General features: G+C 41.2%; 1 protein-coding gene across 1 annotated transcript in view; it reads left to right on the top strand.

Annotated features, from left to right (window-relative positions):
* LOC108142573 (ecdysone-induced protein 78C) overlaps positions 1-22553 on the top strand; it is a 36666-nt gene continuing 14113 nt past the window's right edge. Inside the window, exons 1-4 of the mRNA XM_017266524.2 lie at positions 1-882; positions 1003-1091; positions 4373-4629; positions 4692-4833. Coding sequence (XP_017122013.1) covers positions 2-882; positions 1003-1091; positions 4373-4629; positions 4692-4833 — 1369 coding nt within the window. The 5' untranslated portion in view covers position 1. The remainder of the gene's footprint in view (positions 883-1002; positions 1092-4372; positions 4630-4691; positions 4834-22553) is intronic.

Raw genomic sequence — 22553 nt, 5'->3', positions numbered from 1 at the left:
CATGGATGTATACCAAATAGAGCTGGAGGCACAGGCACAAATCCGCTCCAATCTTGTGGTCGAAACCTGTGTGAATCACTCCTCGGAGCAGCAGCCGCAGCTCCAGGTCAAGGAGGAGGACCTCATCAAGGACTTTGCTCGGGACGAGGAACCGCCAAGCGAGGACGAGGAGGAGGAAGAGGAGGAGGACGAGGGGGAAGAAGACGACGAAGAGGACGAGGACGAGGACGACGGAGCCGAGGAAGAAGAGGAGGAGGACGAGGTCGAAGGCGAAGGAGCCCTGCTGCCGCCGGTCAATTTTAATGCAAATTCAGACTTTAATTTGCATTTCTTTGACACACCAGAGGACTCGTCCACCCAAGGGGCCTACAGTGAGGCCAATAGCTTGGAGTCTGAGCAGGAAGAGGAGGAGCACCAGCCTCCGCAGCAACAGCAACACCAGCAGCACCAGCAGCAGCAACATCACCGGGAATTGCAGGATTGCCTAAGTGCCATTGAAGCCGATCCCCTGCAGTTGCTGCAGTGCGACGATTTCTACAGAACAGCAGCGCCAGTGGAGAGTGTTGCCGCCAGCTTAGCCCCCCCACATCAGCAACATACCCACCAGCAACAGCAACAGCAACAGCAGCAGCAGCAGCACCCTGGACAGCAGCAACACCAGCTCAACTGCACACTGAGCAATGGTGGAGGTGCTCTGTTCACCATCAGCAGTGTGCATCAGTTCGGTCCGGCCAGCAGCCACAACAGCAGCAGTTCCCCCTCCTCCAGGGGCGCCCACTCCTCGCCGGACAGCGGCTGCTCGTCGGCCTCCTCCTCCGGATCGTCGGGATCCTGTGGATCCACTGGGTCCGCCTCCTCCCACGCGGTCTCCTCCTCGTCGTCGTCCAGCTGCTCGGAGCACTTTGCACGGAGTACAGTTGTCAATGTCAGCGGCCACGCTCATACATCCTCGTCAGCGGTCAGCAGCAGCAACACCAACAGCAAGAACAGCGGCAGCCACAGCAGCAACAGCAGCAACAACAATAACAACGCCGGCAGCAACAGCGCCAACCCCGCAGCAACATCTTCATCTGTTGCGCATCTGAACAAAGGTACGTGCAACTTGCAACTTGCAACTTCGACTCTTCCGCGTTGTCGACTCTCTTCTGCATTTGCGGACCATTGTTGTCGCTGTTGGAAATTATGTTCAATAAATTTGCATTCATTGCATAACAGCAATTGAAAGTCGTTGGGGCTTCGACTTCTTCTCCTTTTGAGGAAACTATTAAAGCGCAGCATGAAAAATGTGAAAATGAATATAATTCCCTGTTATTGGCCAGTGGCTGTGTTGCTGTTTCGCCTTTCCTTGTGCGCTACGAGGAAATTGCTTTTCACGTTGCAGGTCTGTCAATGCGGTTGCCATGAAATTGAAAGCCATGGCAAAAATGTTTTCATTTTCATAAATCGCCTTGAATTGGTCTCGGATTGCCTTGGATTTGGCATTTGAATGGGCTTATTTGAGGGAGTTTTCCTTTGCTCTAATAGGTACTAAGAACTGAGCCGGAAAATGCAACAAAAATTAAGTTAAATAACTATTACGGTCAGCTGCTGTCTACACAAGAAAGAATTTAATAATACCAGAGCACAGTTCAAGTTATTTTGTATTAAAAAGGATTTCAATAATATTTCATTAAAAATAATAGCTATTCATCTACAGCAACAAACTCTAATGCTTGCGTGTTTATTTTGGACAGTGTTTTGTTTATTAACTTAAAGTATTTCCAACATTTTGTTTATTTCATTAGCGTTTTATCATTGCATGTAAACAACTTTATTAAATAATATTAATGTTGTTTAATCAAAACCATTATGAGTTTTTAAAATTGTTTATATTTGTTTTTGTTATTTTAAGACATTAGCTTTGAAATTATTTATAACATAAATATCATAGCTTAAAACGTTATTTAAAGTTGTAAATGCATTTTTGCTTCAAGGTAGTTGCTCTATTTTGTATATAAAATTTGTTTGTGAACTGTGGAAAGTTGTTCAAACGAAGATGCGTTAATAAAATATATTTTCATGCCCCCTTTATATATAACATTTTGTGAAGGAAATTTATTTGCCTAATAAAATGAATAAAAGTGCATATTTTTATTAGCTTCATGTTGTTGTAAGGCCGCTTTTAAAGTCATATTACAATTTTTTCATATACAAATCCATTATTTTCCGTGCACACTCCCTCAACCATAAAAACCACTGGCACTTGGGTAAATTTGTCTTGGCCAGACTTGCTAATTGCCTGGACTCGCTGGCAAGGATTTCATTTTGCGGCTTACAACGGCAACATTTAATTGCAGCAATTAGTGCGGGCAGTTGCAGGCGAATGCAAATTGCAAGCAAATTAAATCTGTCTAACCGGGTTTGTGGGGGTTAAAGCAAATAGAAATTCATCAAGGAGAAGTCAAAAACTCGATTGCCTTTGCTAGGCACTCCAATTGATATTTGCTGCAGCAAGTTATGTCTGCCAACCGCCGTTCGCTGCGCTTGCCTTCCCCACTCAATCAGTTGTCGTCGCTCAGATAAATGCAGGCAATGGAAATGGAAAGAAAAAATCGAGGAAAATATGAAGTCTTTGTCGTCTATCGTCCATGGCCTGCCTCTGACTTGTCTGACAACGCGGAAATGCCAAGCAGTTTTCCGCCAGCCCTCACTTCGCATCACCTCACCCCTTTCTTCGGCTGGGTAAACAATGGCGTTTCAAATTGTCAACTTACAAAAGCCACCAAATGATTTGCATTTGAACGCGGCGCGAAAATGAAAAGCAGGCACTTGAGTTTCCTTTGGGTTTTTCTTTTTCATTCCTGCCCGGGCCGACGACATTTTCCAGACAACGTTGTTGCTGTTGCCGGCAGTCCAATGGTGAAAATTCAATTTGCAATTGCACAAGCGCGTAACGCGCCATGCACTTATAAAAATGTTGATCATATTGGGTTTTGCAGTAAAAAAAAAAAATAATTTAACCCAGTTTCTGATTGTTTTTGATTTTATTTAATAGTAACAATTTGTTTTAAAAATATATTACAGAAAAAATTAAATAAATTCTAAAATTCTATTCAATATACTATTTAAATTCCAATAATAGCATTCTTGTACAAATACAAGACTTAATATTTAATAAAATAATTAATAGGGCTTATAAATTTACAGAGGAGTTAAAATAAGTTTTCAATACATTTTCTAATTACACATTAATTCATTTTTGGATATCATTAGCTTTTGTGGATATCCTAATTAGAGTCTACCTTCTATTGGGTATAAATGAAATGTCTGTCAACAAGAATTTTATTTATTGCTGAAATTTATCCGAGCAATAATGTTTCATTTTTCCTTTTTGGTTTGTATATAGAGTATAAAAAACCTTATGAAAGTCAAATAAAATCGTTTGCATATTTTGCAATTTGATTTATTCTAACTTAATACAAAGGGAAATGTTAATATCTACGAAATATTCTTTCTGTGTGGCCCAATCTTTGCTTTTTCTTTCCTTTCGCCTGTTTGTCGGCGCGTGCAAGTTGCACATTAATTTCATTTTGTTTCGCATTTTTGAGGTGTGGCAACGCCAATTGGCACAGCAGCAACTAGCAACACCAACAACCAGCAACACCAGCAGCAACAACAACAACAACAACGGCAGTTCAAACTCCGCGCTTAGTTCATTTGCCTCTTCCTCTTGCATTAGAAAAGCGAAAAAAATAAAAGCAAGAAATGCAGTCAAATTGAATTCGAAATAAAATGCCAAGAAGCAAACATTGCTGTCTGGCTCCAGTTTTTCTTTGCTGCCTGCTCTTCTGTTTCTCCTTTATTGTTTTTTTTGTTTTTTTTTTTTTTGAATTTGCAATGCAAATTTTTTTCGGCTCTCGCAGTGAAAATTGTGCGGCTGCAGTTTTTCCTCGTGACTGCCGTTTTTACAGGCAATTTATTGTAGGCGGTGGCGTATACGTGATTTTTTGGCATTTCTTCTTATCGCACATCGCCGTCGAGTTGAATGCACTTTGTGGCTAATGCATTTGACTTTGATTGCCAGCTGGCTTAAGGATGATTAAGATAGAAGTCTTAAGGCTGCCGGAAAAATTGATTTTAGCCATTAGGTGGGTAAACCCAATGGACTGCGACAGTTGTCGATTGATTGTGGCTGCCCCTGTGTTGCAAGTGTGACAACTTGGGAGATGGCGAGTGGGTGATACCGTCAGTGACAGCCAACTCATTTGGCAAATTGCACAGCGGCGAGCGTTGCACATGCGGCGTATGAGCAATGTGCCATTGCATAAGCGACCAGCTGGACAACTTTCCAGCGGAGGAAATGTGTGTAAACCAATGCATTTTTCCCTTGCAGAGCAACAGCAGCAGCAGCCGCCGACGACGATACAGCTGCAGCAGCAACACCAGCACCAACAGCAATTGCAACACCCGCAGCAGCAATCTTTTGGCCTAGCGGACAGCAGCAACAACAACAACGGCAGCAGCAGCAACAGCAACGGCAGCAGCAATAACAACAACGGGGTCTCCTCGAAATCATTTGTGCCCTGCAAAGTTTGTGGCGACAAGGCATCGGGCTACCACTATGGTGTAACCTCCTGCGAGGGTTGCAAGGTGAGCTTTTTTTATGCTTTTAAAGTGCGCCCCCCTTGTATAATTTATTGTCTTCCTGGCAGGGTTTCTTTCGTCGCAGCATCCAAAAACAAATCGAATACCGCTGTTTGCGGGACGGCAAGTGTCTGGTCATCCGGCTGAATCGCAATCGCTGCCAGTACTGCCGCTTCAAGAAATGCCTCTCCGCTGGCATGAGCCGCGATTGTAAGTACTAAAACCCAAGCCATACCCTCATACCCGCACTAAGGAAATATGATTAAGACAAAACCCAAACCCAAATGCCAACCGTTTGGGGCCAAAGTGAAGGGAAGGCTGCACCTCTTGGTTTTTTACTTTTTGCCCCCTTGATAACTTTATTAGCTGCGAAACCACTGGCAGATTTCTTCCAAGAGATCGCAGATTGTGTCAGTTGTGCTGTCAGTGGAAATTCGCAATTCGAAGATAAAACTTTAGAGGTGCAATTTATCCTACACACACACACATGAAAGCGGGGGACCACAACTGAGTTTAATCTAGGAAAAACATATATTACGTTGTAAAATCGGGGTATTTCAGGTAATTAGTCAGTAAAACGATTAACTATAATGACTTCTAAGAATTGTGAATGCAATATATAAATGACTCGTGCTCATGTTAAAATAAATTAGGTTTTTTACGGCCAAGTTCGATATGTTTTTCCCTGCTTTGAGCTTACTTAAAGTAGACTTTTAACTGCCAAAGTGCATATATTATCTCAGTTTAAAAACACCTTTTTGCTAAAAATGCGAACAAGAAAACGTGGTCTTATCTGGCATACTTTGAGTATCCAATACGTTTATTAATATTTTTATCTAACTCCCAGTCTACTTATGCCCCTTAAAATGCTGTAAAACCTTAACTTAAGATAATTCGACCATTTAAAAACTCAATTTGTGGACAGAGGCCGTTCATCCGACGCTAAAACGGGTTTACAATCCGCCCAACCTTTTAGCTAAGCACCCATAAACAACTCCAGACTCGCCGCAGCAATGTGAAGCGGGCGGAAACCACAGCTTAAATGCAGTTGAAGTTGGGCTAGCCACAAATTTTCCCCCAGTCGGCTTGGGAAATACTTCCTGCAAAGCCCAAATCCACCCACGAACCGAGAGCGAAATTAGTTTTTATGACTGTTGTCAGCGGCAGCAACGCCGGCAACAGCAGCAAAGTCAGCTAAAGCTGCAACAGCAACAGCTCCAGGGATCCCTTGGCTTTCAAATGCAATTTATTTGATGTTGCGCAATTAATTGCCCAAAAAGATCGGAAACAAGAGAGCGGGCTCATAAAATCAGGCAACGGACGAGTGTGTTGTTGCTGTCACTGTTGCTTTTGCTGTTGCTGTCGCTGTCGCCGTTGCTGCACGCGAGCAACATTTATTAGCCAAGTCTATTGGCTGCAACATTTGTTGCAATTTTTTATGGCATTTGTCTCGGTAAGAGTCGGGCCTACAGTGTTGAGCAAACATTTCCTTAATTTTCCTCGACGCCCACGCAAAGTGAACCACAAGGAAATCCCCCACGACCCACACGACCAAGTCGTGGAGCTGCCTTTTACCACACGTTTAATAGGCTTGTACTGCAAAGATTTTCTTTCTAGCCGACTTTAAATGCCTTTAAATGAACGGATTGCTAAACAGTCATTATTTTTAAATAAAAATTGTAATAATAAATTTATAAGAAAATTATTCGCTTTTTTTAAATATGCAAGCAGGTATATATTGCTTACACATGCAATAAAATTATAAATTAACCATTCAAAATCATTCAATTAATAACTTTTACTGTTAGTTTTTCTATTTTTTTTTGCCAGATCTAAAATTGGTTTAAGCTCCCCTGCGCAGCAGTGATTTAAGAAGAAGTAAAACATTTTAGGCTTAAGAGGTTTTAAAAGTAACAGCATCATCATTTATAACTTATCGTTACTGACCGTCCTATATTACTCAGCCAAATTTTATTTGCCTAGATTAACTGTGTGCGCTCGCAGAGCATAGCAGCTTCGTTTCAGAGCAAACAAGTTTTCCATTTTCCATATTTACCCCACAGCAGTTTACTGATTCTTCGTCCCTGCTGGCTTTTACTTTGCGACTTTTCCTTTGCCCCAATGCATATGGAAAGTTCAATAATTTACTTAAATTGCTTGAGAGGCAAGTTTTGTTTGGGCCTGAATGGGATGTTGCTGCTGTGGCTGCGATATTGCTGTTGCTATTGCTGCTGTCGGTGGGCGGTAGCAACTTTCGAGGCGCCTTTTGAATTTGCTTGCTCGCCTTAATTAGACTTTGTCGAATCGGATGGGGTTATTACGGCTTATGGGTTATGGCAATGCTGCAGCTGGCAATTGCTGATTGCCGATTGCTGTTGCAGTTGCAACTGCCGTGAGATATTTTCCAATTAAGTTGGCTTAGAGAGATTTAGTTGGCTAAAATTGTTGAAAGCCTAAAACTAACATTAATTTCAACGTTTCCCCGTGCAAATGTTGGAGTTTAAGGATTTAAATGGGTCAAACCATTATTACCCTGCATCTCTCTCCCTGAACAAAAAAAAAAAAACAAATGCAATTATAGTGTCTGTGTGTATATGAGTGGGCGTGGCACGACTTTTATTTAATTTGCAAAGCTTTTGTTGGCAGTCGCACAAAGTACAATGAAAAAAAGGAAAATAGCGCGATGCTTGCCAAGCAGAAATTGCATTTCGGATGTTGCAGCAACAGCAGCAACAGCAACACCGTCGACGTCAGCAGCAACACTTTGCATGGCTCTACAGGAATTTGGGTCAAACATAAAGCACATAACACAAACACACACACACAGGCCCAAAGTTTTCATGCCGGCATGCGGCATTTTGTGGCAATATCAACATCGCTGCCAGCAACAGCAACAGCAGCAACCATGTCATGCCGGCAGCAACATCTGCCTCCCTTTGCTTAAGCCAATTATTTCTCAAACAATTTGATAAACTTTTAGTGATATTTATTTGCATTTAGGCTAAAATAAAGAGGAGAAGTGGGGCACAAAGAAATGTTCAGCGAATAACTTTAACATAATTACTGCCTGAAATTCTTAACCTTCTTACTTGCTCAATAAAAAAACAATTTAAAGGAAGCTTCTTTTTAAAATGTTAATTAATTAAAAGGATATTTTAATTTTGTTTACTACTTTTTAATTAAGCGAAGTCACTTGAGGTATTTATCGTTACATGATACAAAACGCTGATGTCAAATATTTATTTAATTACATTTTAATATTTAATATAAAATTATTATCACCTATATATATTTTTAATCTACAAAATAAGCCCAATAAAAGCATTCAACTGTTTTAAGAGATCTAAGAAAGTCTATATCAGATTATTTTTCATTACATGTTCTAAGAGTTAATTTGACTTACAAAAGAGATTATTTTGATATTATAATATAATATGCAACATAAATAGGGTCTTTATATACATTTCGTAAAAAATTACCAAGCTTATTTTAAAGGTTTAATAGTTATTTTACTCTAATTCTACGAGTACACAATTTCTTGAACCTTTATAATACCTAACTCGGATCTAGAGCTGCCGGCAGTAATCAAATTTATGTGAGAAAATTCGTCTGAGTTGGCTAATTGAAAAGTTTCCGGCATACTCTCTTTCTCCGTTTTTCTCCTCTATGTTTTTTCTAATGCCGCCGTCAATCAAATTGGCCGCAAATCAAAATGCAATTAAAGCGGCAAGCGGGCCACAGAACTTTTTGGACAAAGTTCTGGTTGTCTGCTGTCGACTGTTTTCTGTTTTCTGTCTGCTTGGGAATGGGCACAGAGCTGTCTCTGCCAGCGGCAACATCAGCAGCAGCAACAGCAGCAGCAACAGCAACAGCAATATCAACCGCCTAAGCGACACAGTAACACAGAATCAAACTGCTCTCGTCTCAATTGTAGTCAATTTGAAAGCCAACTATCAAATGTCAGCTACAAAGATTCGAGATTCGTTGCCACGACTCTTCTAGACGCCCAAAATCGAGTGCAAAACGAAACTGTTGCTGCCAAAAACTTCATGTTGCCGCTGCGCCTGCGCAGTGACAACGGCAACCACAGCAACAACGGCAACAATGGCAACAACAAAAGCCGGAGAGCAAGACAGGCTTATAATTGTGGCGTAAACTGGGTCAGTTGCCAACTCGGGCCAATCCAAATCCAAAAGCCAGACCCCGTTGCCAGTTGTACCGGAGTGCGAATGCTCATTGTTGCTGGTTGTTTGGTTCTTTGACTGGCGGCCCATTGTGGCTGCTCGCTCTGTTTCTGCGCTTCTGACAATTGTCTTTTGTTTGGCCGTCGGTTACATTAAAGTTTAGCCACAGCCACAGCTTTATTTTGCCATTGTTTTGCTCGAGAAATTTTATTATTATTTGGCAATAGCCAAAACGGCCGAGAATGCAAAGAAAACATGCTGGAATATTGCACGGTCTTTGATTGCCGGCTGTCAAAATTCCATAAACGCTGCACGGCTAGAAAAAAAAATTATTTTCAGCGATTTATTGCTCAGCACCGTGCTCAAAAACAATCTTTTATTTTGAAAAATATTGCTCATTTATATTCCTTTGTTTTCGCATTTATAATTTTTAATTAAACTTGCCAATGTAAATATAAACTCATTTAAGCTCTACATTACACTTTCCAAACAAAATAAAATCAATTTTTAGTAATAAGTAATAGCACATGTTTTTTTTTTAATATAAATTAACAACTAATTTTAAACTTTTTTCATCGATTTTTAAATCGAATATACATATTTAAGCCTCAAAACAAATATTTTGAACTATTATTACTATAGAGTTAAAATTACTTAGTTTTTGTAGGAGTTTAAATAAACCAGTGACTACCTTTCATTAAATAATTTTAAAGTCTCTAATTATATTTTGGGAATTCCCGGAATCTAAAGACGCAAATGAACTGTTAATATTTGTTTGCTTTGTCTGGAATTATCACTTCAAAGATTACAGTTCACGATTATCTGTCTGGATTTCATTCAACTTTTTTATCGATTTCCTCACGAAGTTCACCAAACCTTTCGGACTTCGATTCCGTTTTCGAATTGAACTCCCCAAGCGCCAGCCTTCCGCTTCCTTTGAAATTCCCCCAGCGCCTTTTACTTTCAGTTGTCGTTCGTTGGCGTTGTTGCTGCTGAGCTGCTGAGCTGCTTCCGCTGCTATTGCCCAACTTCCCCCATCGAAGTCCCCCCTTGAAGTCAACCTCCTTTCCCACAGAACGCAAAGTCCAATGCACGCAGTGTTTATGACTTTTCGCGAAACAAATCGGCCACAACAGCAAACACAAAATGCAATAAAAACAAGAACACAAACAATACAGCGAAAAGTAAATAAAATATTTCCAAAAAAATTTGTAGCCGCTGAAACATCATTTAATTTTTTAATTACGTATTTAAAGTGTTGTTATTGCCGCGCGACTCGTTTGTAAACAATTCGCCAGGCTGGCTGCATAAGCTGAAAAGTTGAGTAAACAGTTCGGCCAGAAATGAAAAACCGATCGTTAAACAATTTAATATAATAACAAAAGCGGATTGCGCCCGCACCTGTTGCAGGTGAATGAGTCAATCTCCCGATGTTGCTGTTGGACAGTCAGTTGTTGTTGTTGCTGCTGTTGCTGTTGCTGCTGCTGTTGTCGTTGCCCTCGGGTGTTGCAACATATTCTCTTTGACTAATTGCTAATGTTAATTTATGCAATCGCCTGTGTTGCGGCTCATTGTTCTTGTGTGTGTCGCATGTTGCTGCCGCGTTACGCATGCGTGCCCCGCGGCAACATCGTTGGCGACGCGAGCAATCTGTCCGTCAATTACAACGAAACTCGTTTGTATCCGCTCGGTAGATGTTGCCGCCGATTGTTGATGCAGTTGTCCCTCTATTTATAGTTCAATTAACACCTTGTCGCCTCGCCAAGCTGGCAAAAAAGCAAAATAAAAGCCAATACTAAACGTATAATTAAAAAAATAGCTTCAAATGAGCTAGATAATAGTCAAAATCTGAGTAAGTAAGTAAGTATTTTAACTTAAAGTACATATGAATACAAGTTTTTAAACTTCGGTTTAATTCTAAGAACATCTATTTAAAGATTGAGTTTTTTTTTGGCTACAAATCCTAGAAAATTCGTTAAAGAACCGTGAGATTGATTGATCCCATTCCTTATTTTTGTGAGTTTGTTGAACCTTGTGACCCCCAACAACAAACGTTTACTCACAGCTTGCTGTGCAATTGGCACATTTCTGCATCACTTGCAACTTGGGACAAGTACCTTTTTTGTGAGTCATTAACTTTCCAGAGAGTTTATGCGTAATTTGGTTCTATTTACCCGAAATGATCTCAGTTGAACAAATTGGCAAATTTGGCACAAAAATTGTCATTGTTTGTGAATAAATACCTTTTTTTTGTGGAAGGAAAAAGGCGTGACCCCTAATATGCTTAAGAAGGTAGTAGAACTCTTTATCAACTATAGTTGCAATCGATTATCCGCATTGGGCTATTATAGGACCCCCCGCCACCAACACACAATTAATGTCATAAACCATCGACAAATTGCCAAGAAATGTCGCACACTTAGAGAGGGGAGTGGTCGAAGGGGGAGGAACAGTGGGTGGGTGGTTGACAAAGACAATGACGGCAAAGCCACAGCAGCAGCAGCAGCAGCAGCAACAAAGCCACCCGAACGTTGACTTCTAAATGTCAATCACTGCGGACTCCCCTCTGTGTGTTTTTCCCCCACAACCAACGTGCCCGGCATAAGAATGTCTTAGTAAATATCATAAAAAAAGCAAATATGCAAAGTGAAAAAAACAAAATGTAAAGCAAAAAAACAAATCACTGGCGATGCAGAAGAAAAGAAGTTTATAAAATTAGCCAGCGCACTTTGTGTTGTTGTCTAGTGCGAAAATAAATGATTATGATGCACTGCCATTCCCCGTAATTCCCCGCACCATCCCCACAAATAGTTGACAACGCATCGCCCGAGGCGGCGGCAATTGCACCCGCCTTTGGGTTCAACGCCCAGCAGCAGCAACAACATCAACATCAACATCGGCAACAGCAACAGCAACACCAGAACGCATTTTTCTTGGTGCTTCCGCGATTCTGGCCATCGACTTCAACAACCCGAGTACCAGAGCATTATCAGCCAATTGGGGAGTAGAATCGGGGATCCAAGTGCCTTGATTAAGCTGCCAATAACATGAGCAGCTGTTTGGGATGCTGCCACACTTGATGATGTTGCTGTTGCATCTGCAACATCACGCTTCGTTGATGGCTAACGGCCACCCGGAAGAAGCCAAAACTTGACCAATTTGGATTGCAGCTGCTGGTTCTATGCAAAGCCAAGAAGAACCTTTTTTATTATAATTGCAATGGCCAGAAGGGGGAAATCAGGCTAGCATTAAAGTCTACACAGTGGATAACCAAGTTTCTAATCACTCTTTTTACATAACTGTTGTTATCTTTTACATGTTTATTAAAAAATGTATAATTACTGCACTTGGATTTGATTAAATGATTTTAAATAGAATATGAAATAATCAGTATTGCAGTAAAGATTATTTTTATCTGACTGCTAATTTATTTATAAATATTTGCAGATGACCTTGTTGCAAATAATACCTTATTGCCTTTTAACAATTGATAAGTAAGGCTTTTCGAAAGGTTTTTAAATGTTTATATAAGTGCTTAGTTATCAGTATTCCTTTTATTTTTTAATTTACAGTTACTAAAAAAAATACTCTTGAAAATGGACATAAAACCAGTAAATGAGAAATCTACCAATTTTTTAACTACCAATTCGTTTGTATTTTTCGTTTGTGAATATTTGAGAGTTTATGGCTTATGTTTTTTTCATGTGTACCGTTATGAGCTTGTGCATGCTACAGAAATGAGGAAGCAACTTCAAATGCCGCAGCAACCATTGCATTACAGCGAGTTGCCGCTGCCAACGCAGAAATCAGTGAAGCGTTTTGGGTTTCGAACAGGCTGGTCAGCTACATAGCTGCATTACCCCCCTTTTGCCCCCCTTTTTGCCAGGGGTGCCTGTCTTCAATTAACACGCCGCTTCCATGTTGCTGTTGTTGTGTGGCATTTCCCTTTGCGATTTTGCAGAATGCGTTGACCTTTTTGCCGGGGAAAAGGGGCCAAGGAAAAGGCGGAGTGATGTGTGCTCTCGAGTGTGGCCACAGATGACGATGACGATGACGATGATGATCATCATGGTGGCGGCCACTTTGACGGCTTGTTGGGAACACCTTCACCGCTCCTCCTCCTTCGATTCCGACTTAACTGCTTAATCAAGCTTAAGACGAGGATGGATGGATGGAGGTTGAGGTTGAGGTTGCATGGTAAATTGCTCGCCCTGCTGATCTCAATGCACACAGCCTTATGAAAACGATAAAGATGATGATGATGGTGCTGCTGCTGCTGCTGCCCGAGAAGCGTGATCGATGGTGGCTCCCTGTTCCAAGTACTCAAGTTCTCCGACTCTTCACCTCATCTTTAAGTTGCTACTAAATTAAATCAAAACTGGCAGCGTGTTAAGACGTGCCCGACATGCCAAAAAGGGCACGGGCACGGGCATGAGCATGGGCATGGTCATCAAGGGGTAAAAATCGGGTAGTTGCATTGGTTTGCTGGAGGAAGTCGGCACTTGAGACGCGTGCACTTTCCAGGGGCATCAGGGTTTGCCGGAGATGGGCGGAGCGGAGTTTGGGTTTACAAAGAGCTGGTCATAATATGATTTTTAATACACACTTAACCGCTGCGTGTTGCGTGCTGTAAATTAGCAAGAACTCCACTAACGGCTTTTCAGCTAGAATAAGGTTCACCCTTATTTATGGAGTGCATTTGCACCCATGTTTAGCACTGGCTAAAGCCTCAATTAGTTTACTAAGTTAAGAAAAAGTATAACTATGTCTACTTATAATGTATATGTATATTAATTTATATTATTAATGTATATGTAAACTGTTTTTGTAATTTAATTAAAACTAATAACAATTACGCCTTTACGAATATATGGGGATTTCAGACATAAGTCAATATAATAACTAATTTTTATCTTATCTATAACAATACCTATATATATACATGTATCAATGAAATTATCGCTAAGATAAAAGATAATCAAAATTGGTAAACCATTTTAAAAACTGGACACATTTTCTACAAATAATTTCAGACGTGAAAGTTTTAAAAATGTTGATTTAAATATATGTAAATTAATATTCCCAGTGCTTTCTTTGCATAAGTACTAGCCACTTTCGCAGGCTCGTTTAGCGAATCAAAGGCGAAACTTTCATTGCAAATCGACTCAATTTTCGAACATCCAGCGGATGTCATTTTGTTTTGTGTGGGAAAACTATCGAAAACTGGCTGAAAAGCAGGAAATTGTCAAGCGATGCGTCCTGTTGTCCCCGGGCAATCAGATCAAAGAAAAAGCCAAGCAATTGCAAATGCAGCAACAACGACTGACACGAAAAGTCACTTCCTTATTGCAAAGCTCACGCATACATGCACATTTAAGCCATCATCTAAATCAAGGCTTATGTAACTTCGGCCAAAGCTGAGACTGCCTTTTCCTTGCCTCGTTTTTCATTTTTCATTTTTTTGTGCCAACGGCCACGTTGCCAAACTGCTGAAGAAAAACGTGTAAAAAAAGATGCAAATGCATCTAACACCGGTTGGGCAGCTTTTTTTTTTGTCTGCAGCAGCCAAGATATTGCAGCAGCAGCAGCAGCGGCAGCAGTTGCATGCAACATACACAGCGGCAACAGACCATCAGCAACACAACAGCAACACAACGACGCAGCAGCAACATCAACAAATCTTGTTACTCAATTTCAATTGGTGCTCTGCCGGCGTCGCTGCAACTGCAATGCTTCCTGCTGCACTCGAAAGTTCTGCTGCGCCGAAAAGCTCTCTCCATGCTCTCTTTCTAGCAGTCTCTCTCAGATGTATACACCCCTCTCTCTCTGATTTATAGCCCCTTCTCGTTCGGATTTTCATGCCGCCTGCTCTTTTCGTTTCTTTGTTTTGCTTGGGGTATTCTTCAGCTGCTGTGTTGTTGCTGCTGGCGTGCTGTAAAAGCTTTGCCGCTACCGCCTACATTGACGTCGACCGAGGCAGCGACGCTGGCTGAGGCAGCGGCTGCGGCAGCGGCGTTGGCCACTTTTCGTTGCCTTCGTTTCGCTGTCGTTTTCAGTTGTCTCTCGTTGCTCAAAGCGCGCGGCACGCGAACGCTCCGAAACATTTCAAGTGACAGCAGCAACATCAGGCAGCAACAGCAGCAACAGTAACAGCAGCAACAGCAGCAACAGTAACAGCAACACCCCACCCCCAGCAGCAACAACACTGGCTGGCAAACAAACAAACATCGTTTTTGTGTATCAATTCCCGGCCCAAAACTTCACATTAAAGTGCGTTCAATACGAAATATATATAGAAACCCAAAACGCCCGCACCCGTTGCATAAATTGATTTCGGGGGGCATTGTGTGATTTGAATTTCAAAACCCCAGAGCTGAAGAACTCCTCTTCTTTAGCCCGAAAAATAAAATAAAATTTAACAAAAGCAGAGCAGTGAAATTAAAGCAAAAAAATCAAAAAGAGAAAAAGAAAAGAAAACCAGCTTAAGTGAAGTTTCCGAAATTCAAAAGAAAAAAAAAATAAAAACAGAAGCCCACGTACGGAGAAGGAGCCTATTTTTGGATAACCTCCGCGGCAGGAGCTGAATGGTAAATGCCTTATTTTTTCGGTCGATTTCCGGGGAGAAAATACGGGGTTACAGAGGCTGTGTGTATTTAGCATACACGGCGTATACGCAATATCGAGTTATCACTCGACAATCGGCTGACTAATCATCGGCATCGCGGGGTCAGTGCACTTCCTGTCTTTGTGGTGGGCCAATTTCACTTCCTATTTGCCTGCCAATTGCCATTTTCCTTCGTGTTTAACTTTACAACTGGGCCCCCCCAAAAAAATAAAGAAAAAAACTGGTTTGCATTGCGAAACTGGTTGGGCGTTTTTCCTTTTTGTTTTGTGTAAGCCTCTGTGCTTTGATTTGACTCCTTTGGCCCGCGGGCAATTGATTTGCATTCCTCGGGATCAAGATTCCCGTCGCTTCTAATCAGAACCGGAAACATAAAAAGCCAGGCGAACGAACAGGTGCATAGAGCCGATTCTGTTGCCGATTCCTATTATGGCTAAATGGCAGCTGCTTCTGCGACTTCAGCTCGGGTTTCTCAGTGGATCTCGACGAATCTCGGCCTGTGCTTATGTACATTTGTGCTTCCATTATGTGTGTAATACGGCCACGGGCTATCTACATACACATGGCCGAGGCCTCGCATAAAATAGTTGACAAATTCGCAACTATACAAACAATGCCCCGAGATACATAGAAACATAGATACGTGAATACACAGATACAGATGGAGATACTCGAACTCATACTGGTGCACTTGTTTGCCGAGTTCATTAACATTAAGTGTTGTCCTTGTGCGTTTTTAGCTTTTTGCTAAGCGAATCAAATGCATGGGGCGGGGTAGTTCGACTTAAAAATACCCTAGAGTGGGAAAAAAAAGGAATTTACTGAACATTTCTATCACATATAAAACCTTAAGGAATTATTCATTCTTTAAAAACACAAACAGTATTTCATTTAGAATAAAATGTTTAAATTGATAAACGGAAAATTGAAATTGAATATGTTATTATGTATGAATCAAATGTAACACGGTTGTACGCCAGATTTACCCTACAGGTGGAAACTTTGGTTCGGTTTTGGCAAAGGGTAACCGAAAGCACTAATAAATAAATGATTTGCTACAACAACTGGGTTAAGTAGGCACCAACCTTTTGGCCACGTTTCACCTTTATCAAAAGGCAGCCAAAGGAGCTGGTAGGATATAGATACACACTTGGGCCTGGGCAAATATATACCTACCCACCGAATAACCAACAGAACCAACAGAACGCCGACGATGATGATCTTTATCGTCATAATCAACGTTCGCCGGCGTCATCATCGAAAAGTCAGTCGAAGCCAAGCGAAGCGAACGAACGGTATTTGTAGTAAAAAAGCGGCCAATAAACTGAACGCGTGCGGTTCAAGGTTTGGCCAAAGCCAAAAATGAAACTAAAACGTAAGGCAGAGAAACATAAAAAAAAAAAAAAATCAACAACAACGAAAAAAAGCACGAACACACACAGACGACAGACCGAATGAATAACAATTAAATCTCAAAAGCATGAAATCATCTGCCGAGCGGGGCTAAACTAGCACAGCCACTAAAGCTACAAAAAAAAAAAACGTATCCATGAGATGGCCAGATACTCGGCATCTGAATCCCAAGCTCATTGACCAAAAAGTCGCAGAGCGGTGGCTTCTGTTACCGTTAAGCCAAGTCAAGCGCCCATTAACAGTTAAGCTGCGAGCGGCGCTGGGGCCAATTACCCAACTCAGGGTAATTGACTTGGCCAAAAGACCAGCGGAAAACGAAGTAAAAGGGGGGTCATAACTCTGGGTGCCGCCTGGAATCAGCTGAAATCATTTGCAGCTCTAATTCCTACGGATTCTGGCCCCGGAATCTGGGAATCTCTCGCAAAGTTCTGGCTTTTGCCGTCTAGTTTATTACAAAATTGACCTACATATTCCTACGGCGAGTCAACCAGCCACCAGATACATTTGTATCTCTGCATATCGCTGTGCGCCTGCCTGTGTGCTTCTTGTTATTTATTCATTATAATTTTATTTCGTCTGCTTTGTGTGTCATTAGCAAACGAATGGGTGGGTTCGCATTGTCCGTTGACATTAATGAACTTATATGGATTGGTTGGATTGCTTGGATGGCCGAATAGCGAAAAATACCATTCATTGCGATAGGAAGAGTTCATTGCCGATAGTTTCGCCACTCGAATGGAGAACTTTCAAAACCATTTTGTGGGCCAGTGGATTGTGTGTTTGGTTAGCCCTCGTCATAATTGACAGTTTTGTGCCAAGAATATACCGCAAACTGTTTTAGTTTTGATTTGGACTGGCAGCCGCCACAGAATGATTCGCTTGGCTGCATTGGCAGGTCGAGATACAGTAACAAAAAGATACATAAACTGATACCCAGCCGACTTGCAGTTGGTAGCTGAAAAGAAGTGACCTCTAAATTCTAAGAACCCAACTGCCAGACACCCTCACTCGCAGCCCTCGAATCTTTGGTCTCTATATTCTCTATAGTTACCATTTACGTGTGCTCAAAGTCTCTAGATATGACCACAAATGAGGCAAGGTGGCGAGCATAACCACAAAATGATAATAATGATGTTGATGAAGAAACTGAAGCACGCTAAATATTCGTTTAATAAGTGCATTTAATGTTGGGTTTACACTAAGCGCAGAGTTCGTTTTCCAAAAATTAAAACCTTTTAAATGTTATTAGTGAAATAAGATTTTCATTACAATTCAATAAACGTTTGTAGAATAATCTTTTCTTATATTTTGTAACACAGATATAACGAAATAAAACTTTCATATATGTATTTATATTGGTGCGGTTCAAATTTGTATATATATTTAAGTAGTAGTAATATATTTTTAGTTATTTAATGCACACCAACATTTTTCATATACCATAATGTGTAATATTGAAAATCCTTTAAACTTGACAGCAAGTTTTTTTTAGGACAAAAATATTTATATATTTCCATTTAAAGCGGTATTAAAGGGTCTTAAACTAACTAGGCAAGGAACACTTGATTGCAATGTTGCTAAATGTTGCTCATTTTCAAGCTTTAAATTGCAAAATAATTATGAATATTATACGACTACCTCGAAGTTTCCATTAGTAAGTGTGCCTATTAAAAATATAACATTAATTTCGGAAATAAACAATGATTTAAACATTGATGAAATCTTATGGAGTTATAGCACCAGAAACTGTTATTTTCCTTAGTGTAGTGACAACATGTGATTGACAGACTGGGTCTTTAGCTTTGTAGCCATGACTGTTGCCTGCCACAAATGGAGACGGGTCGACTGCTCCATTCAGAGCGCTAAACAGAACAGAACCGAGTACCGAATGGATCCAAACGCCAGAGAACTAAACCAAACCGAAGTGAACTGAACTGAACTGAGCTGAGTGGAATGGAATGGACAGGGGCGTCGTCAGTAACTGTTTAATGGACGTGGGGGGCGGAATGGGGGTGGCTCAAAGTGTGAGGGGGAAGTTAGGCGGTGATGGAGTCGGAGAAGCGTATCTCGTCAGTTACTTGCGAGTCGCCATTTAATGACGTCTGTTTTTATTACAAAATGTATTAAAATGTTGTACAGGTGGTTTTTGTCGGTTGCCTAGCAGAAAGAGGGGGGCAGTTTTTCGATGGGGGTCTTGCTTGGGTGGAGCTGCAGCGACGACTCCGTGTGTTGATGAGCCTATTAAATGCTGTTGATGGCCCTCAGCGGAGCCCGGGGCAAAAACAAAGGCTGTTTCCGAGGCTCCGTCTCCGGCTCCGTCTCCATCCGTCTCCATCCGATGAGACATGCGATGGATCTGCAGATAAAGATGGAGTTTTTGTCGGCTGGCTAATGACTGTGACTGTGTGCCCCGAAAACAGACAAGTTTAAAGTGGGTTAAACGCGTGGATCGGGGTCGCTGGGAAATGTCTGCGGCCAAACATAAACACGCCTAACATGATTTCGAGGGGGATTTGGGTTGAAGTAGGCACAGCTATTAACTTGGCAAATTTGTGTTAATTAAGTTCTATTGAATAAGCGCTTTTTCATGTGGCTAACTTATAAATCTAAATATTTCAATTGTATATATGCTGGTTAAAAGGTTGTAAACAATTTATAGTAACGATTTTTAACGATTTAAATTACCATATAAGTAAAAATAAATCATTAAAATTTAGTTTTAAGATATAGATCTAGAGTTTTAATGGTTTTTTACGAACAACAAACTTTTACTATTTAATTTTTGACATTTGTACAATGTAGACATACAAATGTCTACAAGAAACTATAATATTCCTGTATACTAAGGTTAAATGATATGATTCTCTTACCTTTGGACATCCATTTACACCTTTCAAAGTAAACCCATAATTTATGTATGTAAAGTCTTCAGTTCCGCCGCACTTTGCATAGTAAATCTCTGTGCTGAAGTCCATTTAAAGCACTTACCGGTACGGTCTGCAATCCACTGCACTCTCAGATCCTCCTCAGTACCTCCACCTCCGTCTGAACCCCCTGGAAAACTCCTAACCCTTGAGCTAATGTGTGCCCATTTCATATTTATGCGTAGCTAGCTCAGCTCATTAGCAAACGCCAGACATTGGATGGGTTGATGGTTGATGTGCGATGGGGACTGGGGATTGGGGATTGGGGGCATCTCGCCTCTCGGTAGATGCCACAAAAAGCAATCAGCAGGGAGGTGGGAAAGAGCTGAGAGACACAAGAAAGAGAGAGCGATAGCACTTGGCAACTCCATCTTCAGTAATTTTCACTTGCACTTCCACGCTGTGGCAATCGCTGGAGTTAATTTTATTTGCAAAATAAAGCGAAACAAACTTTAAATGGAGTCAAATGCCAATGCACACACACAAAAACACACACACACACACACGCACACACACACGCACTCACTCACTCACACAGATACTCACTCACACCAGTGAAGGCCAGACGTCTGCCGAACAAAGATTGCACACCAAACAACGCAGCACAAAAAGTTCAAACGCCAGACAAGGATGCACCAAAGTGCAAAGGCAGCCAGCGAACAAACGAAGCAACGACCCAGCTGCAGGGGCGGATCAGGGGATGCAGGAGGGGGCAATAGCCAGGAACCAGGGACGGAGCAGGCCCGCAGGAGGAGGAGGGGCTGCCAGGCGGCTGGGCAGGCACTCGAGGCAGACGTCGACCAGGCGACGTTGCAAGGCAAGGGATAGTACACACAGCACAAAAATTTAGATGAGTTTTCATACCAGCATATAAAAAAAAAACTCGTTTTCTTGCCAATTCTAACTATCTCGTTGCCAAAAGAAATTCGTTGTTTTCAATGTAAACTTATCCTGATTTTGGATCTGAATCACGAATTAAATATTGTCATATCCTTAAAAGTTCGTAATTCAAGTCTCTATAAATTAATATGCAAATTGTTGTCTTAGAAAAAATGTTTGAAATAGAAATTAGCCAAGCACTGTGAGTCATATTATAGGGTTATATGACATTTTTTTTTACGGGAATTAAAGTGATCCAAAATGTCAAAAACGTAAAATTTTAAAATTTACTTGGATAAGTTTTAAAATATGACAAAAACGAACTTTGCTTCCAAGTTATTCATTATTAGCCAAATTTCTAGATTATAGCATTTACAAACATGAACTTCCTAGATAATTTCCATAATTAAGGAAACCTAATTTTTCTGAGTGCAGTGGTTGCTGGAGGAACAGTGCTTGAAAAACGGAAAGCAAAAAGGATTGAGCAACCTGGGTGCCCAGAGACGGGGGCGAAGAGGGGTTCAGTTGGCCAGGGGCTTATGCTGAGGGGATGGAGGGGGGACGGGGGGTCAGCCCAAACAGCAGGAGGCGACGCACGTGAAGACGACGCAGTCAAGCACACACGCACTACGCCGGCAAACACAATCACACAGTCGCACAAACAGAGAAACACAAAGGCACACACGCGCACATAAATGCGCTGCTGGTTGAAACAAGAACAAGTGCATTGACACTTTACGGACGGACAGCGGGGGAGGGGGTGGCGGAGGTGTAGGGGCTAAGCGGACAGACGGCGGCAAGGCGACTGCAAAGGGTGAAGCACCGACAGCGCTGCATTTTGATAGCAATCCGCAAGCAGAACAGAGCCCACAAAGGGATCGACCTCAAGGCAGCAACAACAGCAACAGCAACAGCAACAAAAACACCGAAGAACACAGCAGCAACATTAACCAACCAACCAGCTGATCAATCAACACTGACAAAAAAACATATCCATACAGCAATACTATCATAATAGCATACCCTAATTCGAAAATAAAAGCAATTTGATTAATAAGGTAACTTTATCAAGTCCAATGATTTTTTTCTTTTCAACTATTTGGCGTTCAAAACTGTAGATCAAATTTATAGGCAGCAAACTAAAAATTAAATACTAAATTAGAAAAAAATGCAATTTTTAAAATAATATGAAGTAATAATCAAGAATTAATTCTAAATAAATATATATTAAAAATATTAAAATTAAATTCAAATCAAATCTTGACATTTATGCATTATTTAATGAAATATTTACACAAAATCATAAGAAACAAAATAATAAATGGGAGTTATAAACCTTTAGTTTCATTAAAAAAATACAGAAAAATTGTTTCCTGTGCAGAAGAGAGGAACTCGAGGGAAAAATACAGATACGGAGTCAGAACAACTCACCGAAATGTAGCCAAAAAAAACCGAAATTCGCGTTCGTTGCACCGAATCCGAATTGCTAAATGAGCAGAGTGAAAAGGAAAGAAATGAGGAGGGCGGTGAAGGGCTGCTGATTATGATATTGCAAAACAAGCAGGCAAACTCCAGGCCAGACTCTCATAATGATGACGATCGTAATCGCTTGCTGATGACGATGACGTTGCCAAACAACGCACGGCAAAAAGTCAAGAATGAAATGCCCCAGCAAGAACAACGAAGAACGACGTTTATAGTTCAACGCACTGGTCCCCTTCCCGAGCTCCCAAGCTCCCAAGTTCCCAAGTTCCCAAGTTCCCTGCTCCCCTCGATCTCCGATCGGTAGCCACTGGCCAGTGCCCTGAAACTCCTGCAGCGGCAGGAGAGGATCGGGGTGTCTCTGGGGGATCTGGGGGATCTGGGGGACATGGGGGACATGAGGGAACCTGGAGGGAATCGGGGAAA

This window comes from Drosophila elegans, unplaced genomic scaffold (assembly GCF_018152505.1).
Source record: "Drosophila elegans isolate 14027-0461.03 unplaced genomic scaffold, ASM1815250v1 contig_208, whole genome shotgun sequence".
In the NCBI taxonomy this organism is placed as follows: domain Eukaryota; kingdom Metazoa; phylum Arthropoda; class Insecta; order Diptera; family Drosophilidae; genus Drosophila; species Drosophila elegans.
Note: the sequence above shows the minus strand (reverse complement) of the source record. Positions and strands in the feature narration are given on the sequence as shown.